Source organism: Elephantulus edwardii, unplaced genomic scaffold (assembly GCF_000299155.1).
Source record: "Elephantulus edwardii isolate Elephantulus edwardi_28Jun2011 unplaced genomic scaffold, EleEdw1.0 scaffold00147, whole genome shotgun sequence".
NCBI classification, from domain to species: domain Eukaryota; kingdom Metazoa; phylum Chordata; class Mammalia; order Macroscelidea; family Macroscelididae; genus Elephantulus; species Elephantulus edwardii.
In genome coordinates this window covers 8,381,351-8,408,662 of record NW_006399897.1, presented here as the reverse complement: position 1 = coordinate 8,408,662, position 27,312 = coordinate 8,381,351, and the positions used below count along the sequence as shown (strand labels likewise).

General features: G+C 36.8%; 1 protein-coding gene across 1 annotated transcript in view; it reads right to left on the bottom strand.

Moving 5' to 3' along the window:
* MYO16 (myosin XVI) overlaps nucleotides 1–27,312 on the bottom strand; it is a 951,959-nt gene that overhangs the window by 302,820 nt on the left and 621,827 nt on the right. Inside the window, exons 22-23 of the mRNA XM_006894620.1 lie at nucleotides 9,139–9,291; nucleotides 1,805–2,005 (exon numbers count right to left, since the gene is read on the bottom strand). Of these exons, the coding sequence (XP_006894682.1) occupies nucleotides 1,805–2,005; nucleotides 9,139–9,291 (354 nt within the window). The remainder of the gene's footprint in view (nucleotides 1–1,804; nucleotides 2,006–9,138; nucleotides 9,292–27,312) is intronic.

Sequence of the window (27,312 nt, the reverse complement as noted above, 5' to 3'; positions counted from 1 at the left end):
GGTGTTGCAACCTAGAAGACACAAATTTGACTAACAAGTTATAAGTACATGAGTCCAAAAATTATGGAAAAGTAAAAGAAAAAATTTTTTAAAATTTAAACTTCAAAGTAAAACCATTCCCTGAAGTCTTCTATAAATTGAACAATAGTTTCACTTCATTAGTAAAGAGCATCTATCTTGCTCTGCTAGGAATATACCCCAAGGAAAACAGAACTGAGATACTAATGGAGATTTGTATACTGATGTTTATAACCGCATTATTCACAATAGCAACAACATGGAAACAGTCCAAATGTCCATCAACAAATGACTGGATTGAGAAATTGCGGTACATTCACATGATGGAATATTACACAGCACTAAGGAATAACAATTTTGAAAAATACTATATAATAATGGAAGAGGCTAGAGAGCATTATGTTGAGTGAACTAATTCAGGCATGTAAAAAACAAAAAACAAAACAAAACAAAAAAACCAAAACCCACCAAACTGTATTAAGACCATTATTGTAAAAACAAAAGGATAACCGGTAAGCTGTGTATGTATATCCAAACAGGTAAGGGGAAGGAGTTTTAGGGTTGAGGGAGAGTAAATGATGAAGTCACAGAGTTTGGTCGGTAGAGAAAAGAGGGGGAAAAAACCCAAGCAAATAAGTGTACATGAATACAAGAAAAACAAAGAATTGTACCCAAACCAATAAAAAAAAAAGACTGTCTGTCTTGAGCATTGTGATCTTTTAAAGAATTGTCTTTGTGGAATTATATCGGTAATAACAACTTGAAAGAATAAATAGAAAACACAAATATTTGCGTAGTAACTTTCTCCTTTGGAGGGTATGTCTTATAGCATATAATACAAGGGTATATATTATAGTATTATAAGAATTGATTCTGAAAGTACAACCTAGATTTTTTCATTTATTTTTTTTCTCTGATGAATTATTTCATACTTCTATAGCTATTGTGGATTCTGTCCCATGCAACTGAATCTTGAATAATACATGTCATTTGCTTTAAAAATACTGTACCTTTAGTGTTCTATTCCTTTCTTTCTAGTGCAATCAACTTATCCTTGAAAACCTTAGTAATATACTACAACCTTTAGAAAAATGTTCCCATACTTTTTCTGATCTAAATAATTTTCCTCAATGAGATGGATTAATTCAGTCACTGGGGATAGGTGTGTCGGAGACAATAAGATTGGCAAGAGATAGAGCCCGGTTTAGGGCTGTTGTACACAGGGCTGCTATGAGTCACAGGTGACTCAATGGCACATAACAACAACAAGAAGAAAAGTAGTGTATGAGCTCTGGTGGCCTAGAGGCAAGGAGCTGCACTGTAATCCCAAAGAACGCTGTTGGAGGCCACCACAGGCGAAGGATGGGCAATCCCCTCCCATGTGATTGATATCCACCAAAGGGTCAGCTAGGAGTCGGTTCTGACTCGATGGCACACAACAACAACAACATAGAAATTTATATCCTTGTTAATATTATAATGACAAAATGATAATATATTTTTGTTAATTTATACTTCCCTTATTTTCCCCATTATTTACTATGCAATAGTTAAATGCCAGGAGTATGTTTTACTCATCTTGGATTCTCTAAGGTTTTATGGTTGCAAGATCTCAGTAAGCACTGCTGGAAGGGAAATAGATTGGACCAAAGGAGAGGAAAAAATGAAGGTAAGTTAAAATCACTTACCTTTCAGTTAGTAGCTGAAGTTTTTACCACTATACAATCTTTTAATTTTTTTTTGTCTGCCATTACTTGTTACAAATAACTCTATTCTTTCAACTTACCCTTCCTGCATAGTGCATAATAGTGAATGCCATGCCTTGATCTTTGAGGGCAACATTTCCATTTCCATCTTTACTGGGGGAGTACACTGCATTTGTGTTTGAGGATTCCAGGAGACTCTGTAGCTTTTTTGGAAAGCTTGTTTCCATTGACCAAAGCATCTCACATTCTTCATCCAATAAAGAGAGAAAACCAGATGGCTTCTGAAAATTAAGAGACAATAATGATTTTTTTTTGTGGTTTGTTTCACTCAATTTGTCATTTCTGCTATTATTCAATATAAACATATTCATATAGTTTTTATTCATATATACATGAACAACACATTAATATATATGAACAACAATATTTGAATAAATATTTATGAGCAGCAATAACGACACGAATACTGAGAAAATAAAGTTGTTGTTATGTGCCGTCGAGTCACTTTCAACTATAGCAACCCTATCTAAGACAGCTCTAAACCCTGCTCTATCTTCAATCAACTTCAGTGTCTCTGTCACACCTACCCCAAGTACCCCAGACACTGAGTCAATGCATCTCATCCAGGGTCTTCCTCTCTTGTTTTGTCCCTTCACCCTCCAAAGCATGCTGTCCCTCTCCAAGGACTGGTCGCCCATTACAACAAGCACAAAGTATCTCAGATGAAGCTTCAAACACCTTGCCTCCAAGGAGCAGCCTGGTTTCACCCTCTTCAGGACAGTCCTGTTTGTTCTCTTAGCAGTACATGGTATATTCAATACTCTTCTTCAGAACCACAACTCAAAGGTATTAATTCTTCCTCTTTCATCCTTAGTCATTGTCCAGCTTTCTGATGAATAGCAAGTAATTGTGAAGACCTTGGCTTGAATCAGGCACATCTTAGTCTCTAGACTGATTTCATTGCTCTTCAGTATTCTTGAGAGGTCCTTACTTTTAATATGCATTATTTTTATTTTGCTAAGTGTTGTTACATTTATATTACTTAGAGCTGGACAATGACTAGGAATGATAAAAAGAGAATTGATGCCTTTGAGCTGGGGTGCTGGAGAAGAATGTTGAATATACCATGGACTGCTAGGACTGCATACAGGTTTGTCCTGGAGAGGGTTAAACTTGTCTGCTCCTTGGAGGCAAGGATTCTGAAGCTTTGTCTGACAAACTTCGGGCATGTTGCAAGGAGGGACCAGTCCTTGGAGAAGGACATCATGTTTGGGAGGGTGGAGGGACAGTGCAGGAGAGGAAGACCCTCAAAAAGATGGATTGATTCAGTGACTGGGATAATGGGAGTAGATGTATCAGAGACAATAAGGTTGGTACAAGATAGAGCAGGGTTTAGGGCTCTTGTACATAGATGGTTTCTATGAGTCACAAGTGACTCGATGGCATATAACAACAACAATAACAACAGTATAGCTTATATTCAAAACAGATCCTCAAAAGTATTTTAAGTGATAGATGAGTATACAAATGCAATTAAAAAGTATCTTATTTAGTAAGAAAAATCAAATTCTAACTATAAGATAACTACAAGTAAGTGATCCTTTTCCCTCTGTAATTTATTCTTTACACATAATTCATACTGAGCATTTCATACTTTCTGGAGCACAAAAGGAACAAATGTCTTACCAAAAAATGATCCTGACGTGCAGTAAATATTTTTTTTAAATGTTAAAATCCCACTTAAAAGAAAAGAAGGGGTTTTTTTAATACTCTAGTATTTAAATCTAGAAAAAAAATTGTTTGTAGATGACATATATAACTTCAAATTATAAGTCTAATACTTTATAGCTGTTCCAAAAGGAAACCAAGTCATACAACAAATAAATTTAAAATTTAATCTCACATGAATGAGAATGCTACTTGAAAGAACTTCCCTACCTTTAATATGTCATCTCTCCAGAGTGACACTGTTTTTTTCCTCCAGAGTTTAGGAACTGGTTGGATTAAATTTTGTTGTTGTTGTTTTATTAATTTTTACTTAGTGCTGTATATCTACATTTATCCCTTAAGTTGTTAGAAAGTTTGTTTTAACCTTTTGTTGTTGACGAAGTAAGTCTACCTTTTTAAATAAGGCAATTTATATAATTTCTTTACATTGTCAAATATTTTAATTTATAACATCAACCTGATGCACTTGATAACATATTTTAAAAATTTTATTGACCAAATTGACATACAATAACTACATATAAAGTGTATAATTTGATAAATGTATATATATAATTTAAAAACCTATAAACAATTATCATAAATCAAAATAATGAACATATTATTCCAAAGAGTTTCTTATTTTCAAAAATTGTGATTTAAAGAAAATTTACAGAAATACTGAGGGTTTCCATTTATTCACTGATACCCCTTTCCCTCCACCCTTTTCCTTTCCTTCCCCTGCCCCCAATTCACTTTGTGATACACGTCTTATGACAGATTGTTGTCATACATACAGTGCCTAATCATACATTCCTTTCAAACAGCCATTTCCTTCATCAGCTCCAGTAAAGTGTCCAAGAGTAGACAGATAATGAACCTGATGCAATTCATAAATATAAATGGCATAAATAAAATAAAGTCTCTCCCAGAAGGGAACTCTGGTAACTCCTGTAGTTACTTCTGTTTGTATTGTGATCTGAAGTCACCATACCACAGCACAGACATTCCATAATGTCATTTATCTCGCTAATAAAACATTTGTGTTTTAAACATTTTAAGTATTTTTAACAAGGCGGGGCCATTCTGACGCAACCTGCTGAAAATTTGTATTAGCAACTTAAATATACTGAAATTCTGCATCTTGGCAAAATTCCTTTTCTTATAAATCCCTACGTGATCCTTATGTACATGAGTCATCTAGAGATTTGTTAAAATGTAGAATCTGATTCAGTAAATGTGTGGTGGTGGTGTTGTTGCTGTATACCTTCAAGTTGGAACTGGCCCATAACCGACCCTCAAGCACATTTTCAAATGCAGTTAATCGCAGGGGAGAATATGGCCCATCCTTCGCCTGCAGAGCAGCTGGTGAATTCACACCACATGCCTTTGGGGATACAATGAAGCTTCTTACCACTAGGCCACCAAAGCTCCCTATATATGACTAATTTCCAGGGTAGAAATGTAAATTCTTAGCAAGAAGCGTACTGGAATAAACCTGATTTAAAACCATGCTCATATTAAAGAACATTGAAAGGCCACATGCAATTGTCTTCAGTGAGATGATTCAGAAGTTATACAATGAAAATTAAAGTTAAGGATAATTGGTTGCATTGTTGCTCTCATCCTTGAGTTAGAATCAACTCATAGCTAATTCTCTTGTAGGTTTTCAGAGGCAGTAAACTACATGGCAGTTTCCTCTCTTTCTCCCAGGAAGCAGCCATTGGATTCGAATTTGCATGCCTTCAGGTTAGCTGTGCAGCTCCTTACCACTGGGCCACCAAAGCTCCCAGTATATGTTAATGTAGCTAAAGATGTGTCTACTAACTCAAAGAGGTTTAAGGATAGCTGGTACTGGAAAAGAGAACATGGCTTGCAGTGCTGACACTAGAGGATACAGTTGTGGAGATATATTGCAACTGTACACAGTCATTTGCAAATTTAGTTCCCAGATGAAACACCAAATTTACTCTCTGGTATGGAAAGGGAAAAGATCAACTAACAAGCTAGTAACTGATTCAAAGAGGGAATTAGGGATGCCTGAAAATGCAAATCTACCCACCTGAGCTAATTTCCTACAGCCAACAATACTTGGAGAGACATTTTGTTTGATCAAAATCAATATATTTTTTGATGCGGAAATTTAGAAAAGCATGCCTGTTACAAGGTTTGTTGCGTCAATACTCGATAGTACATTGCAAAAATGTTGGGGTGGTCAGAGACCCTTTAAAGCTCCTCATGAAGAGTCCATATATGAGGAAATTGATTTTAAAAATAAAAACAATCTTTGTACCCAAACTGTCTGGTGGCGCACCCTTGAAAGAAACTGATCTTTATAAGGAGTTTACTGAGAGGTAGTCATGCCAATTTCCTATTTAAACTTTTTAAAACAAATTTTCTGAAGAGCAAGTAAAATGTTGATATTACAATGTCAAGTTTTTTTCTCTATCGTATCAATTTGAACATTTGTCATAACACTTCTCCATATGTTGCTATTGGCAAACATACAAACCAACACACAAACTTGTACATGAGAATACATAGAGATTGGGGACAACTCTATTATTTAAAGGCTATCAGCAAGTCTGCTCATATTTCAGAGGAACTGATAGATTTTCTCTATTTTAATTTTCTTTTGAAAGCCCTGAAATGTGTCTCTAAGAGACAAAGACTTTAGTTTTGTCTCATTTCATTTCATTTCATTTAAAGGTAAAGGACTGCCTAGAAGAAAGCTAAAGCAGTCTGCTCCAGAAACCAAAACGGTGTTTTTCAAGGAGTTGCTAACCAAAAAAATTTTTAAAACTGATATGTACAATTATAATGTCACCAAAAGTTTTAAACTTCTTATGTGTCATGCTTTCTGAATGTTTGAAGTAACAATAGGATTATAATAAGACAATCTTCTAAATGTAGAAACATTACAGAAGTGTTTGAAGACAGAACATAGAAAATAAGTTATAACAAGAACCCTGATAACATTTTATTTCTTAAGGAAGAAAGCAATGATTGTTAACAGTTACTCAATATTTCACTTCAACAGTAACAAAACATTAAGTTCTTAAGAGTACAAGCAAATATTCTGAGAAATTGGTAACAATTTGGTTTGACTCTTTCAGTGACACCTTGAGAGACTGTCAGTTTAAAAACCTAGGTGCTGTCAGGGAATGGCGGCACCCAGACTGCAGGCCGCCTTGCTCACTTAGGGAACCCGAAAAAGCCTGTCCTCAAGCCCAACAAGCCCCCCATTCTAGCCAACCACGTCGGGGAGTGGCGCCGAGAGAAGGGCAAGGTGACCTGTATCACAGAAATGTCCGTTATGATGGCTTCCTGGAAACAATGAATTCTGTGAGGAAGCATGCAGAAAAGAGATTCAGGACTTCTTCGATTGTGCTTCAAGGGCCGAGGGTCCCTATGCATCTACAACTGGACTGCACACAACAACAGCAAAGTGAAGTTGATTATAATAATATCCTACAGAATTTTGTGAGTGTCGAATGAGGCAGCCCGCAAGAGGACGTCTATGCAGGACACCCTGGGAGAGTCTGGGAGTTCATTTCCCAAAAATCTGAATAAATTATTAATAAGTTTTCCTAACAAACCTTATGTCCATTGAAAATGAACACACACTTTTAGTTATTGGATTATAGTTCCTGAGAACTACATGGAGATGTATTTGTGTGTCCTCAGTGAAGGGTTGTTGTTGTTATGTGCCGTTGACTCACTTGCGACTCATAGCGACCCTATCTACAACAGCCCTAAACTCTGCTCTGTCCTGTGTCAATTGCACTGTCTCTGACACTCCCATCCTGATTACCCCAGTCACTGAATCAATCCATCTCATAGAGGGCCTTCCTCTTCTGTACTGTCCCTCCACACTACCAAGCATGATGTCCCTCTCCAAGGACATCATGTCCAAACATCATGTACTTACAACATGTCCAAAGTATGTTAGATGGAGCCTCAGAATCCTTGCCTCCAAGGAGCTGCCTGGTTTAACCCTTTCCAGGATGAATATGTTTGTTTTCCTAGCAGTCCTTGGTACCCTCAATACTCTTCTCCAGCACCACAGCTCAAAGGCATCAATTCTCCTTCTATCCTCCTTAGTCATTTTCTAACTCTCTGATGCATAACAAGTGATAGCAAGGACCAGAGCCTGTATCAAACGCACCTTAATCTCCAGAGAGACACCATTGCTCTTCAGTACTTTGGAGAGGTCCCTAACAGCAGACTTTCCCATGGCAATGCGCCTTTTAATTTTCTGGCTACTGGTGCCAAGAGTGTTGACTGTGGAGCCAAGCAAACTAAAGTAGTACTAAGGAAATGGTTTTATGTTTTTTTGTTTTTTTTTTCACCCTCTGGAATCATGGTCTTGTGGTGCTTACTTGGAAATAAAATCATGGTCTAGCAGTGGCTACGTGGAAATAAAATCCTTTGAAGAGAAAAAAAAAAAAACCAAACAAAAAAACAAAACAAAACCCTCCAGGTCCTTTAGATCAAGGTGACCCAAGTGAGGGTATTCTCAGTTGCATCATATAAAGGTGAAACCTGGACAATAAATAAGGAAAATAGAAGAAAACACGGTAACTTTTGAATGGTGGTGCTGTCAAAGAGAATTATACCATGTTGTTGTTTTTTGTGTGCTGTCAAATCAGAACTGACTCATAGCTGACCCTCTAATGAGTTCTCAGAGACTATAAATAGCACAGGAAGAAACAATCTATCTTTCTCCCACTGAGCATTTGGTGGATTTGAACCTGTGTCTTTGGGATGGCAGTGCATTTTCAAATGAACAAACATATCTGTATTTGACAAAGTGTAGCCAGTACACCCCTTAGAGGCAAACATGGTAAGACTTTCTCTCACACTCTTTGAGCATATTTCCCCTTATAATTTCTTTAATTTTAGGTATTAAAACCCTCTGTTAAGTCTCTACTATCGAGTTGATTTCAACTCATGGTAACCTTCCAGTAGTTTTCAGGGGTTATAAACCTTTGCAGAAGAAGATTGATAATGTCTTTCCCTTGGAATCACTGGTGGATTCAAACTGTCACTCTTTGTATTAGCAACCCGGTAAGTAACATATTAAACTACCAGGGCTCTTTTGGTTTAGCTGTTATTTTATAAAATATTAATAGTGTGCATTAAACATTTGTAAGCATGAAAAGTAGAGTTTTAAGAACAAAACAAAAGAGGAATATATATATTCAGGGACCTCTCGTGGTGTAGTCTGTAGGGAGTCATGCTGCTTATCCAGAGGTTTAGACCTGCACATACCTGGCAGCTCTAATCCACCAGGAGCTCAAATGGTGAATTAAGGGCAAGCTCATCCTGTGCGATTTACTGCCTACATAGACTCGCTAGAGTAAGCAAGACTTGGTTCCCATTTTATGGCAATGAATTTGAGAGTTTTAATATATATGTGTGTGTATTTTTTTAAAAACAAAATAATCCCTTCTCTCCCTCTCCCTCTCCCTTTTCCCTCCCTCTCTATGTATGCATGTATGCATATATTGATCTTTCAATGATTTGATGATCTTTTCAGAAAAAGAGAACTTTTGCTCTTCAATATAATTTGAAAGATTATTAATATATTGCAGTGTCTCACATACAATGATAGCTCAAAATAAGGGAGCTTTAAAATATTCTTTTCTTTAGTATATTTAAATGCATGCATCTTGTAAAGAATCCAATTATACTTTGTGAATACCTGGAAAAAAAAGTCCAAAACTCCAGTCTGATTACCAGGAGAATATGCTGTTTCCATGGTAACTCCTTCTTGTACACATTCTGTTTGTTCTTGTAGAAAAAGCACTTCATTGATATAGTGGTGTATCTTTTCATTGGTCATGTTGACACAAAGCTATTGTGGAAGGGAAAAAAAGAAACAATTCAGAAGATAATCCAGCAATGAAGATTCACTCAGTCTATGTCTGTTTCACATGGGTGAAATATTGAATCAACAACTTTTAAACCAAATAATCTACTAAGATAAAGTGTTTTCAAATTGTCTACAAAATCAAATTCACATTGTTTTACTTTTCCGATTATTCATTTTAAGGTATGTTAAAAAACCAAAAAGAGTAAAAGTAATGGCATTATCTTCAAGATATTTAATTCAAGAATATATTGGAAAATCCAGAATATTTCTAATATAAAATGAAATTATCCTTTTCATCAGCAAATGGAGAGCAAAGCTGGGTTTAGTAGGAGATTCCAAGTCTCACTTTCCTTGTATTTATTTTGGATTGCTGATGGTAAGAGAAAAGATTAAGTCCTTTATGGGAAGAAGAATGAGTCCAAGCATTTTCTATGTCAATAAGATTATCTTTCTAAATTCTTCTGAATATCTATTTTCCCTTTCCTATATATCATTGCTATACAAGAGTAAACATGACATCTCTCAAATCTTATGATTGGAAAGTAAGTTACAAAAGATAAAAAATATTTTATCAAAAAATCTTGAATTTTAAATAACTCAAATATTGTTGTTGCATTGTTGATTGCCTTCGAGTTGAGCATGACTTATAGTGACCCTATGAACAAAAGGCCTGAAGCCTTTCTATAACTATTAACATTTATCAAAGTTCATAGAGTTTTTCAAGGCATGTTGTTTAGGAAGTGAATGCCACTGATGCTTCCAAAACCAAAATGAAATATCTGTTCAGGTTACCTTCTCTATAACATCTAATTTTTCTACTATTATTCATATCACAAACCTTAAAAGGTTGTTTCCATTTATTATCTAAAATTCCTTTCCTCTCATTTTTCATTCCAACTACTCATGCCCTTTATTTTTCTAGAAAAATTTATCCCACAATAATTACCAGTGAACAACAAATATGATTAATAAACTTCCATTCAAATAAAAAGAAAATAAATTTTAAAATTAAATAAATACAATAGTAAATAAATAGTTAAGGCAAATATGGTTGGAGTGATCAAACCAATTCTTATTAATAGCAGTCACATGTGCTTGAGTAGCACTGGGCACCACAGGTTTTTTAAAGGCCAATTTTGGGGAAGTAAATCACCAAGATTTAATTCTGAAGCACCTTGAGGTAGACTCATGTTTTTAATCTTTTGGCTTTTGTTATTGTTGTTATGTACCATCAAGTAGGAACGGACCTACAGCTGACCATCTAGTGGGTTTTAAAAGACAGTAATTCACATGGGAGAAGACTGCCCATCTTTCTCTCATGAAGCAGCTGGTAGATTCAAACCATGTGCCTTTAGATTGACAGCAGAGCTCCATACCACTAGGCCACTAGAGCTTACCTTGGCCCATAGCTTATTTAGTCCATTAACTGGTTTCACCACTTATAGATTCTATACCAGTTGTCCTCAAATCTATTTAAAATTATGGAGAGCAGAGCAATAGAGTCTGTACAGAATATCTGGCAAATGGATAAGATACTGTTTAGCTGCTAAGAGTGTGGCACTTTTGTCCACTTAAGTTGTTCTTCAAACTTTGTAAGAGATACCAGTGGATACAGATTCTTATCCTTCATCTGTTATTTTTATCATATTCTACATGTAAATAGACTCTTGTTGTTATAAGCCATGAAGTCAGAACTGACTCATAGCTGACCTTCATCAGTTTTTCAGAGGCTATAAATTACACAGGAGGAGACTGCCCATCTTTCTCCTGTGGAGTAGCTAGTTGATTCTAACTATGTGTCTTTGGATTGGCAGTATATCTTCCTACTACTAGGATATGTATTTTAACATAGAGAATTAGTTTTAGATAGAATTTTAGTAGAAGAAAAGAAATAGAAATTTTAAAAAATGACTTTACTTTGATCCCCTCAAAATAGCATTTTGATAAAAATTCAAGTACTTTAAATCCAAAATAACAAAATCAATAATGCAGAAGCTGTCAACAGGTTGGAAGGACAGTACAGCCAATGAAGAAAAAGTAGATGATGTTATAATATTAATCTAATATAAAATAGACTTCAAACTAAAACACAGCAATAGAGATAAGGAGAAATAAATATTAAAAGATGGTTAAAAGGGTCAACAGAACAAGAGGAAGAACCTTAATTATTAGAGTCACAAAGAGATAAGCTGCAAAATATGCAAAAAACAATAGACTTGAAGGCATAAATAGACAACACCAACAGTAATAGTTATTGTTTTTTTGTTAGGTGCCATTAAATCTAGTTCAACTCATAGGGACTCTATGAATAATGGATCTGAGCCCTCTCTTATCCTGTGTTATCCTCACAATCTCTGATACATTGCTGTACTCACTGTGCAATCACTAGGTTGAGGATCTACCTCTCCTTTGTTTTCTCTTCAGCTTAAAAGAGCAAAAGCAGTTCTACAAGGTCAGGTCATACCAAAGGACAACTACATAAAAATGGAGAAAGAGCTAAATTAACTTCTTAACACAGCACACAAGAGTGAAGTCAAGGACCCTCCACTAAACCATCACAGAGTAGAGAAGAGGAATCTGGCTGCACCACATCACAGACTAAGGAGAGTAGACAAAAGAACCAGAGATTAAATTGGTGTCCCTTGTCTCTGACCTCCTCTGAGACAAAGGGCAATAGGCTTTGGGGAAAAAGACATCACCTGGGGCACATCCCTCCCTCATTGCATAGAAACATCAATATCACGGGGTAGTGGAAAGGAAGTAAATGGGAAGAAGTGACTGGAGACCTGAGCTATCAAACCAAGATAAACTAGGGGTGAGGGAGGAGATGCTGGAGGGGCAAGGAGAGGGAACTGAGCTGCATGCTAGTAGAGCATGGGTGGTGTTGCAAATAAGACATATGTGCCTAAGGGGTTGATGGGCAGGGCCAAAAACCTGAGTAATGGGAAGGGTCTCTCACCTACTCTTTTGGGCAAAATTCTTATCTGTAAAATATTGTTCTAGAATTAAGCATCCAAAGTAAGATGTACTAGGGGGAAGGATTGGCTATCAACTCCTGAAACAACAGGCCTCAGAAAACCCTACATCCAATAGATCACACTTAGAGTACAGTAGCAGATATGACATCTGAGGCAAAAACTTCTTACTGGGAATCACAAAAGAGGAGGAACAGTTGCAAACAGACACTACTGATTGGATCCCGAAATGTCAGAAGTACGTAGAATGACCAGATATTGTTAAGGAAGAAATGGAACTCATATATACTGACATACTAGACATTGGTGAAATAAAATGTGTTCACTTGGGACTGTAGTTAAAAAGACCATTGCTAGATCCATCTTGAAATACAATGTTGTGAGCAACAGGATAATATAATATCCAAATGCATACAAAGAAGACCTGGTAATACTACTAGCACTCAAATATATGCACCAACAGCCAGGGCAAAAGAGGAGGAAACAGATGATTCCTACCAAATTTTGCTTTGGAAATCAATTGAAATTACAAGCAAGATACTTTGATAATAATGACTGATTGGAATTCAAAAGTTGGGAACAGGGAAGAAACATCAGTAGTTGGGAAGCATGGACATGGTGACAGAAATAAGGCTGGAGATAGAACAATAGACTTCTGTACAATCAATTACCTATTCATTGCAAACAAATTTTATAAGAAACATAAATGGTGACTATACACATGGACTTCACTTGATGGTCTACACAGGAATCAGATTGACTACATATGTGGAAGAAATTGCTGGAGAGGGTCAATATTAGCTCTCAAAACTAGGCCAGGTGCTGATTGTGGAATAGACCATCAACTACTCATATGCAAGTTCAAAATGAAGCTAAAGAAAATAAAATCAAATACACAGGAACTAAAATTTTACTTTGATTCTATACTACCACAATTTAACCATCATCTCAGGAACAGATCTGAAGCCTTGAACACTAATGAGCAAAGACCAGATGATCTGTGGAAGCATATAAAAAATATCATTCATGAAGAATGCAAAAAAAAATCATTACAAAATGACAGAGGAGGAACAAAAGATCAAAACAGATGTCAAAGGAGACTGTGAATATTGCACTATAACATCACAAAGCCAAAGAAAAGGGAAGAAATCAAGAAGTTGAAAAGTTGAATGGAAGATTTAGAACGGCAGTTCAGGAAGACAAAGCTAAGGATTTGAATGAAATGTACAAAGAGTTGGAGTTGGATAACCAAAAGGGATGAACTCGCTCAGAATTTTTTAAGCTGAATAAACTGAAGAACAAGTTAGTTTAAATCTCTTGTTGCAATATTTAAGAATACTAGAGCAGAATGTTGAATGACCCAAGAAGCATCAAAAGAAGATGGAAGCAGCACACAGAGTCAGTATACCAAAAAGAATTGGCTGTCACAGAAGAATGAAACAGCATATGATCAAGAGCAATGGTAATGAAGGAGTAAGTTTAAGCTTCTCTGAAGGAATTGGAAAAAAACAAGGCCCCATGAATTGATGGAATACTAGCTGACATATTTCAACAAATAGATGGGGCCCTGCATGTGCTCACAAGGTTATGCCAAGAAATCTAGATTACAACTACTTTGACAACTAACTGGTAAAGATCTATATTTATTCCCAAATGGAAAAAAAAGTAACCTGACAGAGTGTGGAAGTGACCAAACAATATCACTAATACCATACACAAGCAAGATTGTGGTAAAGATTATCCAAAAACTCCTGGAAAAGTACTTCAACTGAAAACTTGCCAAATGTACAAGTGGAGTTTAGAAGAGGCCATGGTACTAGGAACATCATAACCAACGTTAGATGGATCTTGGCTGAAAGAAAAGAGTACCAGAGAAATGCTTTTCTGTGTTTCTTTGGCTATGCAAAGACATTTGACTGGGTGGATCACAACTAACGGTGGCTTAATTTAAAGTAGAATGTGGATCCCAAATTGCTTAATTGCACTCAAGCAAAACCTTTATTTGGCCCAGGAAGCAGTAGTCTGAACAAAGCAGGGAAATATTGCATGGTTTAGGATCAGGAAAGGTGGGTGTTAAGGATGCATCATATCTCCATACATTTTCAATCAACATGCAGAGCAGATCATTTGGGAGGCTGGACTATACGAGGAAGAATGTAGCATAAGGATTGGAGGAAGACTCTTCAGCAACCTACATTATGGAGATGACACAACCTTGCTTGCTTAAAACAAGGAGAACCTGAAATTGAAAAGAATTATATGGATCTACATACAAATATGGCCAGTTCTTTTGTGCCGTGGAAGACACCTCTGGCCTCTTGGTCAGTGGTGAGAGTGGGCTGGGGACCTCTTGTTGGAGCCAATGAAAGATGAGGGCTGAAGCTGGGGATTTTTTTAAATGAAGTTATTTGGTTGTATTTCAAATGAACATTTCCTGTGTGGTACAGCATTTTTTTTGTCATTTAGCTGTACTTAGGTAACTTAGGATTCCTGTGAGACTAAACAGCTTGCCAATGGTGGTACATCAATTGCCATAAAGGTTACACATGGTTGATAATGTTGGGTAGAGCACACAAATTAAGACAGAATTGGAAGCAGGAGTGGCATTCACTTCCTAAATATACCTGTGGAAACTCTATAAAATTAGAGAACAATTTTTATAGAACAGGGTTAGGATCTTTTGTTTTTAGGGTCATCACTTGGTGACACTTACTGACAACAACAGCAACATATAGAGCCAAGCCCTTTTCTCCATTTTGGAGTTGGGTGAAGTGGTAGACTGTACAATAGCACTCTTGTTTTCATTGAGGATCTGTTTGGATTGTGTGGTTGTTTTTATTTAAGCCTCTTGTTAGAGTTAACAAGACCTCCTGGAAGGCCCTTATATTTAAAAGTTGGGTCAGAGGGATTATATTTTAATTGCTTGTTACTATTTTTTTGGCCCTTATAAGAAAATAAATAACTATTTAGCTCTTCTAAGTAATACAGTACTGGTATATTTGTTGTGCTGAAGTAATCTTGGTTTGCTGTGACACTAAACTTTTTGCCACTGGAGTCTCAAATGCCATAATGGAACAACTGTGCCATAGGTGTGCCAAACACCATCCTGGGAAGTGTTTGGTGGAGCTCCCAGGCTGATTAAGGTTTAGAAGCAGGAGTGGCATTCACTTCCTGAACCACTTGCCTGTGCAAGCTCTATGAACCTGAAGAGAAGGCAATAGTTATTGAAAAGCTTAGATAGATAGGTGGATAGATAGATAGATAGATAGATAGATAGATAGATAGATAGATAGATAGATAGATAGATGATAGATAGATAGATAGATAGATAGATAGATATGAAAGAGGGGGGAAGAGAGAAAGGGAGAGAGAGAAAATGGGGCCATGTATTTAAATATAAGTTGGGCCTGAGTTTCTACACTTATTTTTGGAGGAACAGTCTTTAAAATGTTACAGCACTCCTCTTTCAATTTGCTGCATTGAAGTAACCTGGGTTTTCTATGATGCTGAACCTTGTGCCATTTAGGGACAATTGCCATAATGGCTACCCAAAGTGCACAGTGTTTTGTAGAACTCCCAGTTTAAGACAGATTTGGAAGCAGGAGTGGCCTCACTTCCTAAACCACATGCCTCTGGAAACTCTTTGAAGTGAGAGAAACAACAATAGGTATAGAAAGGCTTCATGCCTTTTGTTCATAGGGTCACTATGAGCTGTGCTCGAATCGATGGCATTGAACAATATCTAAAAAAGCATTTAGTCACCAATTTGGGGCTGGAATCCAGATTGGAAAGTTGTCTGCAGCAGCCAGATTCTATAGAGGTTTCTTCTCTAGTTCTGGTGAGAATTAGGGTGGAATGATTACTCGCCATTGGGTGTAAGTTGACTGTATTCGGCCTCCAATTGGAAAAGAAATTTGGTCAAGCATTCTTCTAAGTGGAATAGCACTGATCTGTCCATTTGCTCCACAGAAGTAACTTATGGTGGCTGTGATGCTAAACCCTGTGACACCAATGTGCACAGAGTTTCATGGAGCTCCCCAATTAAAACAAGCTTAGAAGCAGGAGTGGCATCTGCTTCTGAAATAGCTTGTCTCTGGAAACTCGATGAACTTGGAGAAACAATGAAAGTTATACAAATGTTCGGGTCTTTCATTCATAGGGTTGCTATGAGTCATCTACAACTTGATGGAAATTAACAACAAACACGCAAATATTTTCTTTTTTCTCAATTATTTTTCTTTTCTATCATTTTTCCTTCAGAATAAAACCCTAGCTCTGTAATTTAAAAAAGCAACAACAAACCAACACAAAAAACCAAAAACTAAAACAAAAAAAACACAAACCCAACCTTTGATGAAAAAAATTACTAACTAAACCCCTTTGCTCTTAACTGGATTGGTATAGATTATCTGTATATAAAAATGCTTTCAATTTTTATGCTTTGACCAAAATATTTTTATTATAAAATAGATATTTCAGTTGTTGACTTTAATAGTATATTGATTTGACTTTTGCTATCAGAGAACTGAGAATTCAGGTTGCTCAAACGAGTGACTCAGAAGCATGACTTTATGAAAAAGATTGCAGCATCACATGCAGAGGAAGACTTATAAGCAACATTTATTATGCCTAGTAATAATAGCAAAGTTCAATAGAGGAGCAAACAACAAATGCTGGTGAGTTTGTGGAGTAATTGAAACTCTTATTCACTGCGAGTGGGAGTGTAAAATGATTCAATAATTATTGAAGGGGGTTTGGCGCTTTCTCAAAAAGTGGGAAACAGAAATACCATTTGACCCTATTTCACTGGTGGGAATATACCCTAAAGAAACCAGAATGGCCTTCCAAACAGTTGTATGCATTGTTGTTTGTTGTTATTGCTGTTATGTTCCATCAAATCTCCTGAAACTTATAGCCCAAGTTCATTGCTGTGTTATTAGCAATAGAAAAGAGGTAGAAACAACTCAAGTGTCCATCAACAAACAAATAGAAAAACTATGGATATAGTCACAGAATGGAATATTATGCAGTACTGAAAAAGAATGAATTCATAAAGCATTATACAACTGTATGACTCTGGAGGACATTATGGCAACTGGAATGTTTAAGTCTCAAAAGAAAAATACTGCATAACACCACTATTATGAAGCAGGACTAACATGGAGGCAACTCACAGATGTGACTAGGCAAAAATTTAAATATGAAGACCTGTCCACCAGATTCTGTTTGCCTACACAGAGGCTTCCAATCCAAGCTGATTGTAAATGAGATCAGATAAATTGTTAATTACCTTACACTTGATTGCTAAAGTAATTTAGAAATGTCCAAACAGTCTACTCCACTTTTCAAGTAAATCACAAACACCCACAAGGATCCAACTTTGCCAAGCTGAAGGCCCACTCACAGGCAAGACTAAAATGAAATTTACATACGAAGGCCCACCCACCAGATCCTGTTTGCCCACACAGAGGATTCACACCCACGCTGATTGGAAACTAGGTCAGATACAGTTAATCAGCTTACACTTGATTGTTAACACAATTTAGAAATGTCCAGTCAATTCCATTGGACTTTCATGATCATCTTAAGAATAGGTTTGAGGCATTGAATACCAATGATAGGAGACAAGGTGAGTTGTGGGATGACATCAAGAATATCATCCACGAAGAAAGCAAAAGGTCATTATAAAAACAGAGGAGAAAGAAAACACTGAAATGGATGTCAGAAGAGACTGAAGATTGCACTGGAATGTCAGTAACCAAATCTAAAGGAAAATATGTCAAAGCAAAAGAGATGAACAGACAGTTTCAAAGGTCATCTCAGGAGGACAAAGCATTATAATGGCATGTGCAGAGAGCTGGAATTGGAGCCAAAAAAGGGAAGAGCTCACTCTACTTTTCACAAGCTGAAAGAACTAAAAAACAAATTTAGGCCTTGTGCTGTAATGTTGAAAGATGATATGGCAATGTACTGAATGACCCATAAAGCATCAAAAGAAGATGGAGGGAATACAGTGACTTTCTGGGCCAGAATTGTTTGACACTGAAAAATTTCAGGAAGTACCATATGAACATGAGCAAATGGTAATGAGAGAGGAAGTAGAAACTGCCTTGAAGGGAGTATAAGGCCCCAGGAATTGATAGAATACCAATTGACTTGTTTCAACTAACAGAAACAGCCTCAGATGCACTCACCAGTCTATGCCAGGAAATTTGGAGGATAGCTATTTGGCCAATGGTTTGGAAGAGGTCTATATTTGTTCCTATTCCCAAGAAGGGTGATCCAACTGAATGTGGACAATGTAGAACAATATCACTGATATCTAATGCTAGCAAAATACTTTTGAAGATCATTGAAAAATGGTTGGAACAGTACATAGATAAGGAATTTCCAGAAGTTCAAGTGAAGAAGTTAAAAGAGGCTGTGGCACCAGGAACATCATTGCTGATGTCAGATGGATCCTGGCTTAAAGAAAGTATACCAAAAGAATGTCTAGTTGTGCTTTGTTTATTATGTAAAGGTGTTTGATTGTATGTGGATCATTACAAGTTGTGGCTGACATTGAGAAGAATAGGAATTCCAGAGCACTTGATTGTGCTCATGAGAAATCTATATCTGGACCAGGAGGCTGTTGTGCAAATGGAGCAGATGAGCACTGCATGGTTTGGAATTTTGAAGGGAGTGCATCAGGGATGTATTCTGTCTCCATACCTGTTCAATCTATATGCTGAACAAATTATCCGAAAAGCTGGACCCTATGAAGAGGAGTGTGGTATCAGGACTGGAGGGAGACTCATAAATAAGCTGTGTTACGCAGATGGCACAACCTTGCTTGCTCAAAGTAAGAAAGATTGAATCACTTATTGGAGAAGGCCAAGGAATTCAGCCTTCAGTATGGATTTTGTCCCAATATCAAGAAAAAGATTCTTACCACTGGATCAATGGGCCATGTCATGATAGATGGAGAGTAGATTGAAACTGTCCATAAGTTCATCTTGCTTGGATCCACAAGTAATACCTTTGGTACGAGCAATCAGGAAGTAAGGAGAAGCACTGCACTGGGAAAATCTGCAGTTAGGAACCTTTGCAAATTATTGAGGAGTAGTGATGTCAATTTGAGGACTAAGGTGTGTCTGATTAAAGCCATGGCCTTTCTGATTACTAGCTATGCATCCAAGACCTGGGCAATGAATAAAGATTACAGAAAAAAGAATTGATGCTTTTGAGCTGTAATGTTAGAGAAGAGCATTGACCATTCCATGGACAGCCAAGAACACAAATAGATATGTTCTGGAAAAGGTGTAGCCCAAGTGCTCTTTGGAGGCAAAAATGATGAGGCTTCGCCCAACATACTTTGGACATATTGCTAGGAGGTGCTATTCCTTGGAGAGAGACATGATGTTGGGAAGGGTGGAGGGTCAGTGAAGGAGATGAAGACGCTTAACCAGGTGGATTGACAAGGTGATTGCTTCAATGGGCTCTTGTGTGTCAGGAAGTGTGAGGATGGTGCAGGTCAGAACTGGTTTCAGATCTTTTGTTCACAGAGTCGCTATGAGTCATGCTCGATTTGATGGCACCTAACAACAACAACAACAGCAGTAAGGCTTGGGAGGAGACTAGGAAAGGAGTAGATAGATAATGAACACTGTATTGGATCAGATGAAGGAGATAACCATTTAAAAAGAATATATGATTAGGTACTGTATGTAAGACAATGGTCCAGAATAGGAGGTACATTACAAAGAGACATAGAGGAGGGGAAGAAGAGAAGGGGAGGGAGAAAATAGTATAACAGTAAATTAATATTTTTAAAAATGAAGTGAACTGTGTGAGGGGGGAAGACGGAGGGAGGAAAATGTGCAACAATGAGTGAAGGAAAGTCCAACTTTTCTGTAAACTGCCATTAAAATCACAATATAAATAGATGATAGATAGACACATAGATATACAGAGATAGATAACTAACCCAACTTATGTTATACAGATGTCACAGACTTGCTTGCTGATAAAGAGTCAGTCTTGTTATGCTTGTTGCAGAAGATCAAGTACTACAGCCTTCAATTCAGATTACATCTCAACATTAGGAAGACAAAAGTTCTCACCAGTGGGTCAATAGGCATCATCACAAGAGATGGAGAAAACATTGAAGTTGTCAATGATATTGCATTAGATAAGCCTGCTATCAGGGACCTCTCTAAAGTACTGAGGAACAGTGATGCCAGTTTAAGATGAGCTTGGTTCAGGCCACGAACTTTTCAGTCACTCGCTATGCAGCTGAGAGCTCTACAATGAATAAGCATGGCAGATGAAGAACCAACACCTCTAAGTTGTGGTGATAGAGAAAAAGACTGAATATCACAAAGAACAGGTACATTTTGGAGAAAGTGAAGCCATAGTGCTCCTTAGAGGCAAGATTAATGAACTTTCATTTCACATATTTTGAACATGTTAGTAGGAGGAGCCATTCCTTGGCAATTGACACCATGCTTGGAAAGGTAAAGGTCAGGGAGAAACACTCTCCATGAGAAAGTGACTACACAAATAGGCTTAAGTATGTCAGAGATGATAAGGACAGCATAGGATAGGGCAGGACTCAGATTTCTTGTTCACAAGATCATTAAGAATTTTCCTCGACTCAGTACAACCCATCAACAGCATTGTGGGTGTAGGTGATGCCACGTTAAACATAAAGAGCTTCTGAATCAGAATACCGATGTCCTTTTTTACTCCCTATCTCCCCTTACTCTTTACTTCTCCATAAAACAGAGTTACACAGAAAAGGGATGTACTTAGTTTTAGTGCTTTTTAATCTACCTTTATCAGTTGTAAATTTGTTTCTGAGTCATGAATACTCCATGTGTGTCATAATAGAATTGTGTGCAGAGGGGTTTCTATGGTTCATTTTCCAGCAGTAGATTGTCTGTCCTTTTTTTGATGTCACCTCTGGGTAAACTTGAAATCACAATCTTTTTTTTTCTTTAACAGCCATGTGAAATAATTATTTGCACCATGGAGATGCTGAACGTTTGGATAGAGTAACATTTTCTTATTTTGGGGGGTAAAAATAACTCATAAAACAGAAATTTTTCATTACATTTCTAACATTTCAAAACAGCAATGACTTATGGTAGTTACTTTTGTGATATGGATGATTCTTATCTTGTATCTGAACCTTTCTATGTATGTTATGCTCTTTATATAAGTGAATCATTGGAGAAATTTTTAAAAGTGAATGTTCCCCAAAATAATTCCGATGGTACATTATTTAATATTACTATTTTCTTATCAAGACAGTGTCCTCTTTTAAAAATTGTTCAAAATATTCATTCAATCAAAGTTGAAATACATGAACTATAGTACATAAAGATAAGCATTAATACAGCTTAATTTGTGAGGAGTTGTGCTACTAACATAAAGGTGATGTCTCTCTGTTGATTCAAATCCAACAGCAATTACAAAGGAGAAAGATGGTCAATCTCCTCCCATGGGATTTACAGTCCTGGAATCTTTCTTAAGGGTTAGCTATGAGTCAGTTCCAGCTTAACAACAAATTGTTAGCAATTTGAAAATTGGAGGGAAAATAACCTTCCTGTGAAATGTTGGTCTAAACTTGTTTATTCTTAATTCGTTTCTAATCAACACAGCTGGAGTTGTATATGAGTTCAATACAGAGAAATCTCGAGTGAAGATTTCCATAAGCAAGTTTCTTTATATTACAGAAGCATACATTAGCATTCCTAATTGAGAATATCATTGACCTCAGTAAAAAGTAATCATCATTTTTGCTTTTGAACTCTGTCAGAATTGTGATGTAGGTTCCATAAGATCTCTAGGAATTCCTCAGTGAAAGGTGAATATTCATCAATGTTAATGAATTATTATAAGTAAGTGCTTAATTAGTATGCACACTCCTCTAATTAAAATACATGCTTTGTACATTAAGAGCCATTACTAACTTGTTTAATAATAAAATTATGCACTTCTTGAAAACGCTCTTCAGTACCAGAACATTATTGCTTATCCAGATGGCCTATCATTTGTATTAATGACAAACCTAATTTCTTAAGTAAATTTCTACCAACTGTTCTTCCTTTATTCTTATTACTCAGAGAAATATATCTGAAACAAAAATAAAATAGAGAAAAACATACACATCGCAGCAGTAAAGTAGGAGGTTAATTAAAGCTGATTTCAATTGAAGGTAGAACCCCAGGCATTAGACAGTGATTCTCTATTCTGATTGCACATTAAAATTAATTATGGAGATTTTCAAAAGGATGGTTCTGGGCTTCACCTTGAACCAATTAAATCAGAGTTGGGGTCAGGCATTGTTATATTCTAAAAACACTTTGAATGATATTAATACGTAGATATTGTTTACACCAACGGAAGTGGTAGGACAAAGAACACACACAACAATTTCATTGGCCCATTGATCAATTAATATATATGAATTTATCTATCTACCTATCTAAAGCAAGAATTATGATATATTTCAGCTAATCCATCATTTCTCAATTAATTTTAATAGAAAGTTCATTATATAAGATGTCAATGACTCTTAATCAATTAGAATCTTATTAGATAAATTGTGTCTAAATTAATATTCTATTTTGCGTTATTTTTCAGGAACTTTTTAAAGTGCTACTGCGTACTGTGAACTTCAAATCTACATTTTTTTCAAAAATAGCTAAGGGTTCACAAGATTTACAGGAATTAACTACTTGCACATCCAACAATCTAATTAACCTAAGTTTGATACATTATTTGCAACAGGGTACCGGGGTTTAAAATAAAAGAGAGTACATCATGTTTGCTTCAGATTAAATATGTCTTAGTTTGTCTGAGAAAGGTCATGTTTATTTTTTCCTAATGCCATTTGTTTAACTATGTCAATTAGAGAACATAATCTCTTCCAATATTCTGCTTTTATTAAAAATAGTTGACTAGTGGGAAGAGTGCAGGTACAATGTAGGAATTATAATTAATGATGTAAAACAAAATAGGTACTAATGGTTGCCAATGGAATGCCAATTTTCTCTATGAACTTTCAATCTAACTACAATTCTAAAAACGTACAGGACTAATGTTTTTTGCAGTCACACTGAAGTTGTTGTTGTTGTTGCTATGTGCAGTCAAGTAGCCTGCTATTTACAGTGACTTTATGAACAACAGCTCAGAACCCTGCCCTATCCTGAGCCAATCTCATTGTCTCTGACAGACCTAATCCCACTTCTCCTGTCAGAGTCAATCCGTTTCATCCTGGGTCTTTCTCTCCTGCGCTTCAGGTCCTCCTCAGTTTCACCAAGCAATTGTGTCATCTGCATAATGCAGGTTGTTGATGAGTCTTTGTCCAATCCTGATGCCACATTCCTCCTATGAAATTCAGTCTCCCAAATGATCTGTTCTGCATATAGATTGAAAAAGGTATGGAGATAGGATGCACCCATAATACTTTTCCTGATCCTGAACTATGCAGTATTTTCCTGCTCTGTTCTGACTACTGTTTCCAGGCCAAGTATAGGTTTTGCATGAGCAGAATTAAGTGTCTGGGATTCCAATTATTCTCAAAGTTAGCCACAACTTGTAAATTCCCATAATTATCAGTTTTCTGCATCAGAATCATCAATACAAAAGGAGGTACTGAGAACTTACTGTTCCATATACTAATCATCTGCTTTGATTTTTGTTTGCTCATCAATTTTGCTTTGTCCACATATTGGCCTCCCACATACAATCTTTTTCTCTGCTGACTTCCCCAATGTTAAGTGATCAGTTGATAACTGAAAATCAGTAATCTGAACTGCCAAGCTGCTATGTGGGGGGAAAAAAGACACTTATTTGAGACTGTAAAGATTGTTGCTGTTTGCACAGGAGTCCATTTCTAGATTTTCGGTATTGCTGTATGATGTGGGTGTAGTTATAGACCACTGCAATAAAGCAAGCAATACAATAATGTGAATTTTTTTTGTTCAACAGGACATAAAGAAAGTATGTTTACACTATACTTCAATCTATTAAGTATGTAGTAGCATTATACAAAGCTTGAAATATTTTGAGAATTAATAAAACGTGACACAGAGACACATGCTGTTGAAAAGAAATTGGCATTCACAGACTTGTTTGATACAGACTTGACAAAAACCTTCAATTTTTAAGAAACACACATGATCAAGAGGCAATAGGGATGAAGGAGGATGCTGAAGCTGCCCTGAAGAAATTGACTAAAAACAAAGCCCCAAGCCAGGAATTGATGGGATACCAATTGACATATTTCAAGAAATGCTGCTCTTCTGGACATGCTCACCACCTTGTGCCATGAAATCTGGAGGACAACTACCTGGACAACTGATTGGAAGGGATCGGTATTTATTCCTATAAAAAAAAAAAGGTGATCCAACAGAGTGTGGGAATTATTAAACAATATCACTAATATCACACAATAGCAAAATCCTTCTGAAGATTATCCATAAATATCTCATATGGTGGTATTCACCCTGTAGTCTATTTCATTGATGATTGGTATTGCTACTCTTACTTTTTTGTGGATGTCATTTGCTTGATACATTTTTTCCACTCTTTGATTTTAATTCTCTCTCTTCATTTCTTAGCTGTGTCTCTTGTAGGCAACATATTTGTATTTATCAACTCTGCTACTATTTTTCTCTTAATTAGTGCATTTAAGCCATTCACATTGAGTGTGATTATTGACAGACCAGTTTTTATGGTTGCTATTTTACTGTATTCCCTTTTCTGTTGTTGCTGATTTCTTGGGTCTATCTGCTTTCCTTTGCTGTCTTGGTGTAAAGGACTTCTCTGAGTATTTCTTGTAGAGTTAGTCTTATTTTCATTAATTCCTTAAAATTCTGCTTTTCTGCAAATGACCTTCTGCAATATCTCCTTCATATTTGATATATATCTTTGCTGGATACAGGATCCTTGGCTGGTAATTGTTTTCTTTCACCCTTCTGTATTTGTCATCCCATTATCTTCTTTCTCACTTGGTTTCTGCTAACAAGTCAGAGCTTAGTCTAATTTATTCTCCTTTGTGAGTGAATCATTGTTTGTTTCTCATGATGCTTTTTAGTATTCTTCCCTTGTCTTTCATTTGTTTTGATGTTTTTCTTTTGGACTGTAGCCTGTCTAGTGTTTGCTGAGGTTCTTGAAAGTATATTTCCTCACTTTTCTTGATTCTTGGAAAGTTTTCTTTCAGTACATGCCTCTCCCACAATTTTCTCAGTGCTTTTTTCCCCTTATCCTTCTATTCTGGAATTTCAGTCACACATATATTATTTTGTTTCATGCCATTCCATCTGATTCTTAACTTTTCTTCATTTTACTTCCATTTTCTCCATTCTTCCTTCTAGTAGGTTCTCATTAAGGTTCTTGTCTTCAATTTCACTGTACCTCCTGTTTTTCTGGTCTCTCTCACATGCTGACAATTTCTTCAACCTTAGTCTATCGTATTTGTTTTTCCATCTGAAAAATTTCATTTTGCTTTTTCATAGTATGTGAGCCTTTATGGTGTTTCTTTCACATTATGTGGGTTTCTTCTTGGTATTTATGAGGTAGCTTCTGTAGTGTAGGTGTGAATGGTTCCTAGCTCCTCATTTTTCTAAGTTTCCTAAGTTTAATTTTCTAAGCAGGTTTCAATTCCTTCAGCAGTAGTTACAGGGTTTCAGTGGGAGACCTGCCCTTGGCATGCTCTTGTCCAGAGCAGGAAATATGAGCTCAATAGCAAAGCAGCAGGTTGACTTCACTGAGAGAAGTCTGTGGCCTCCATGCTTAAGGGACATGGGGCAGACTCACCAGCACTGGCGGCAGAGGCTTGCAAGATTCTTTTGGAGGCCTGTATCTCCTACAGTGTTGTCCTGTGTTAAGACTGAAAGACCAGTCTGGGAAGCAAAGGCATGCTATCTTTGGGGGTGAGCAACCTCCGGCCTCTGTATTTCCGGGTCTGGGGGGCAGGAGTTGATTTAGATATCTTCTTGTTGTTGTTGTTATTGTTGTGTTTAATAGAGTTGGAGTTGACCCCCTCCAGTGGGTTTTCAGAGACAGTTAACTGTAAGGGGCAAGATTGCCCATCCTTCTCTTGTGGAGCAGCTGGTGTCCTTGACCTGCATGCCTTCAGGATTGCAGCACAGATTCTTGTCGTTAGGCCATCAGAGCTCTATATATCTTACAGCTGTCTTTTAATGTCTCTATCCATTCTCAGGTCATGTAGAGGGGGAAGAAAGAAATCTTGACAGGCAGATAAGTGGGACATCTCAAGGAACCTTAAAATCCTCCACTCACTTCTCAGGTAACCGTGGAGTCCCCAGAATCACACAGGATCCATTAGGGCCTGAGGGCTACACCTATCTACACATCGGTTCTACAGGACACATCACCTTCGCTCCAGAAACACTACCACTAAACTTAAGAGACACTGGACACAACATAAGAAATTTTCAGCAGCTGACGTATTTGGAATCAAAGAAGGCAAGGAAGTTTCAGATATAAGCTATCAGATCAAGGGCTGGACAATGGGATATTGATGTTGAAGGGAGTGGGTAGAACTGAATGGCTATCCTGGTGGATGGTGAAGTAGGGAGATAAGTGGGTAAAGACACGTTTGTCAAAGGCAGGGACAACACTGATACTAATGGCTAACTACACAATAAGGGATCTATCTTTCACCTTTTCTGTAAAGTGCTGTTCTGTCTGATACTTCTCTAAATCTGAACATTCAAATTAAGACAGACTAAGAAGGACTGGCCAGCCACTTCTGAAATAGCAGGCCTCTGAAAACCCTATGTACAGCAGAACACATGTAGAAAAACAGAAAAGTCAACTTAGGTTGAGCTTTCAAGTATGGAAATACAAAGGAAGAGGAACAGTTGTAAGTAGACACTAATGATTGGGACACGGAATGTGAGAACCATGAATGTAGGAAAATTAGATATTGTTAAAGAAGAAATGGAATGCATAAATATTGACATATTGGGCATTGGTGAGATAAGATGGGACGGCATGGGGCATTTTGAGT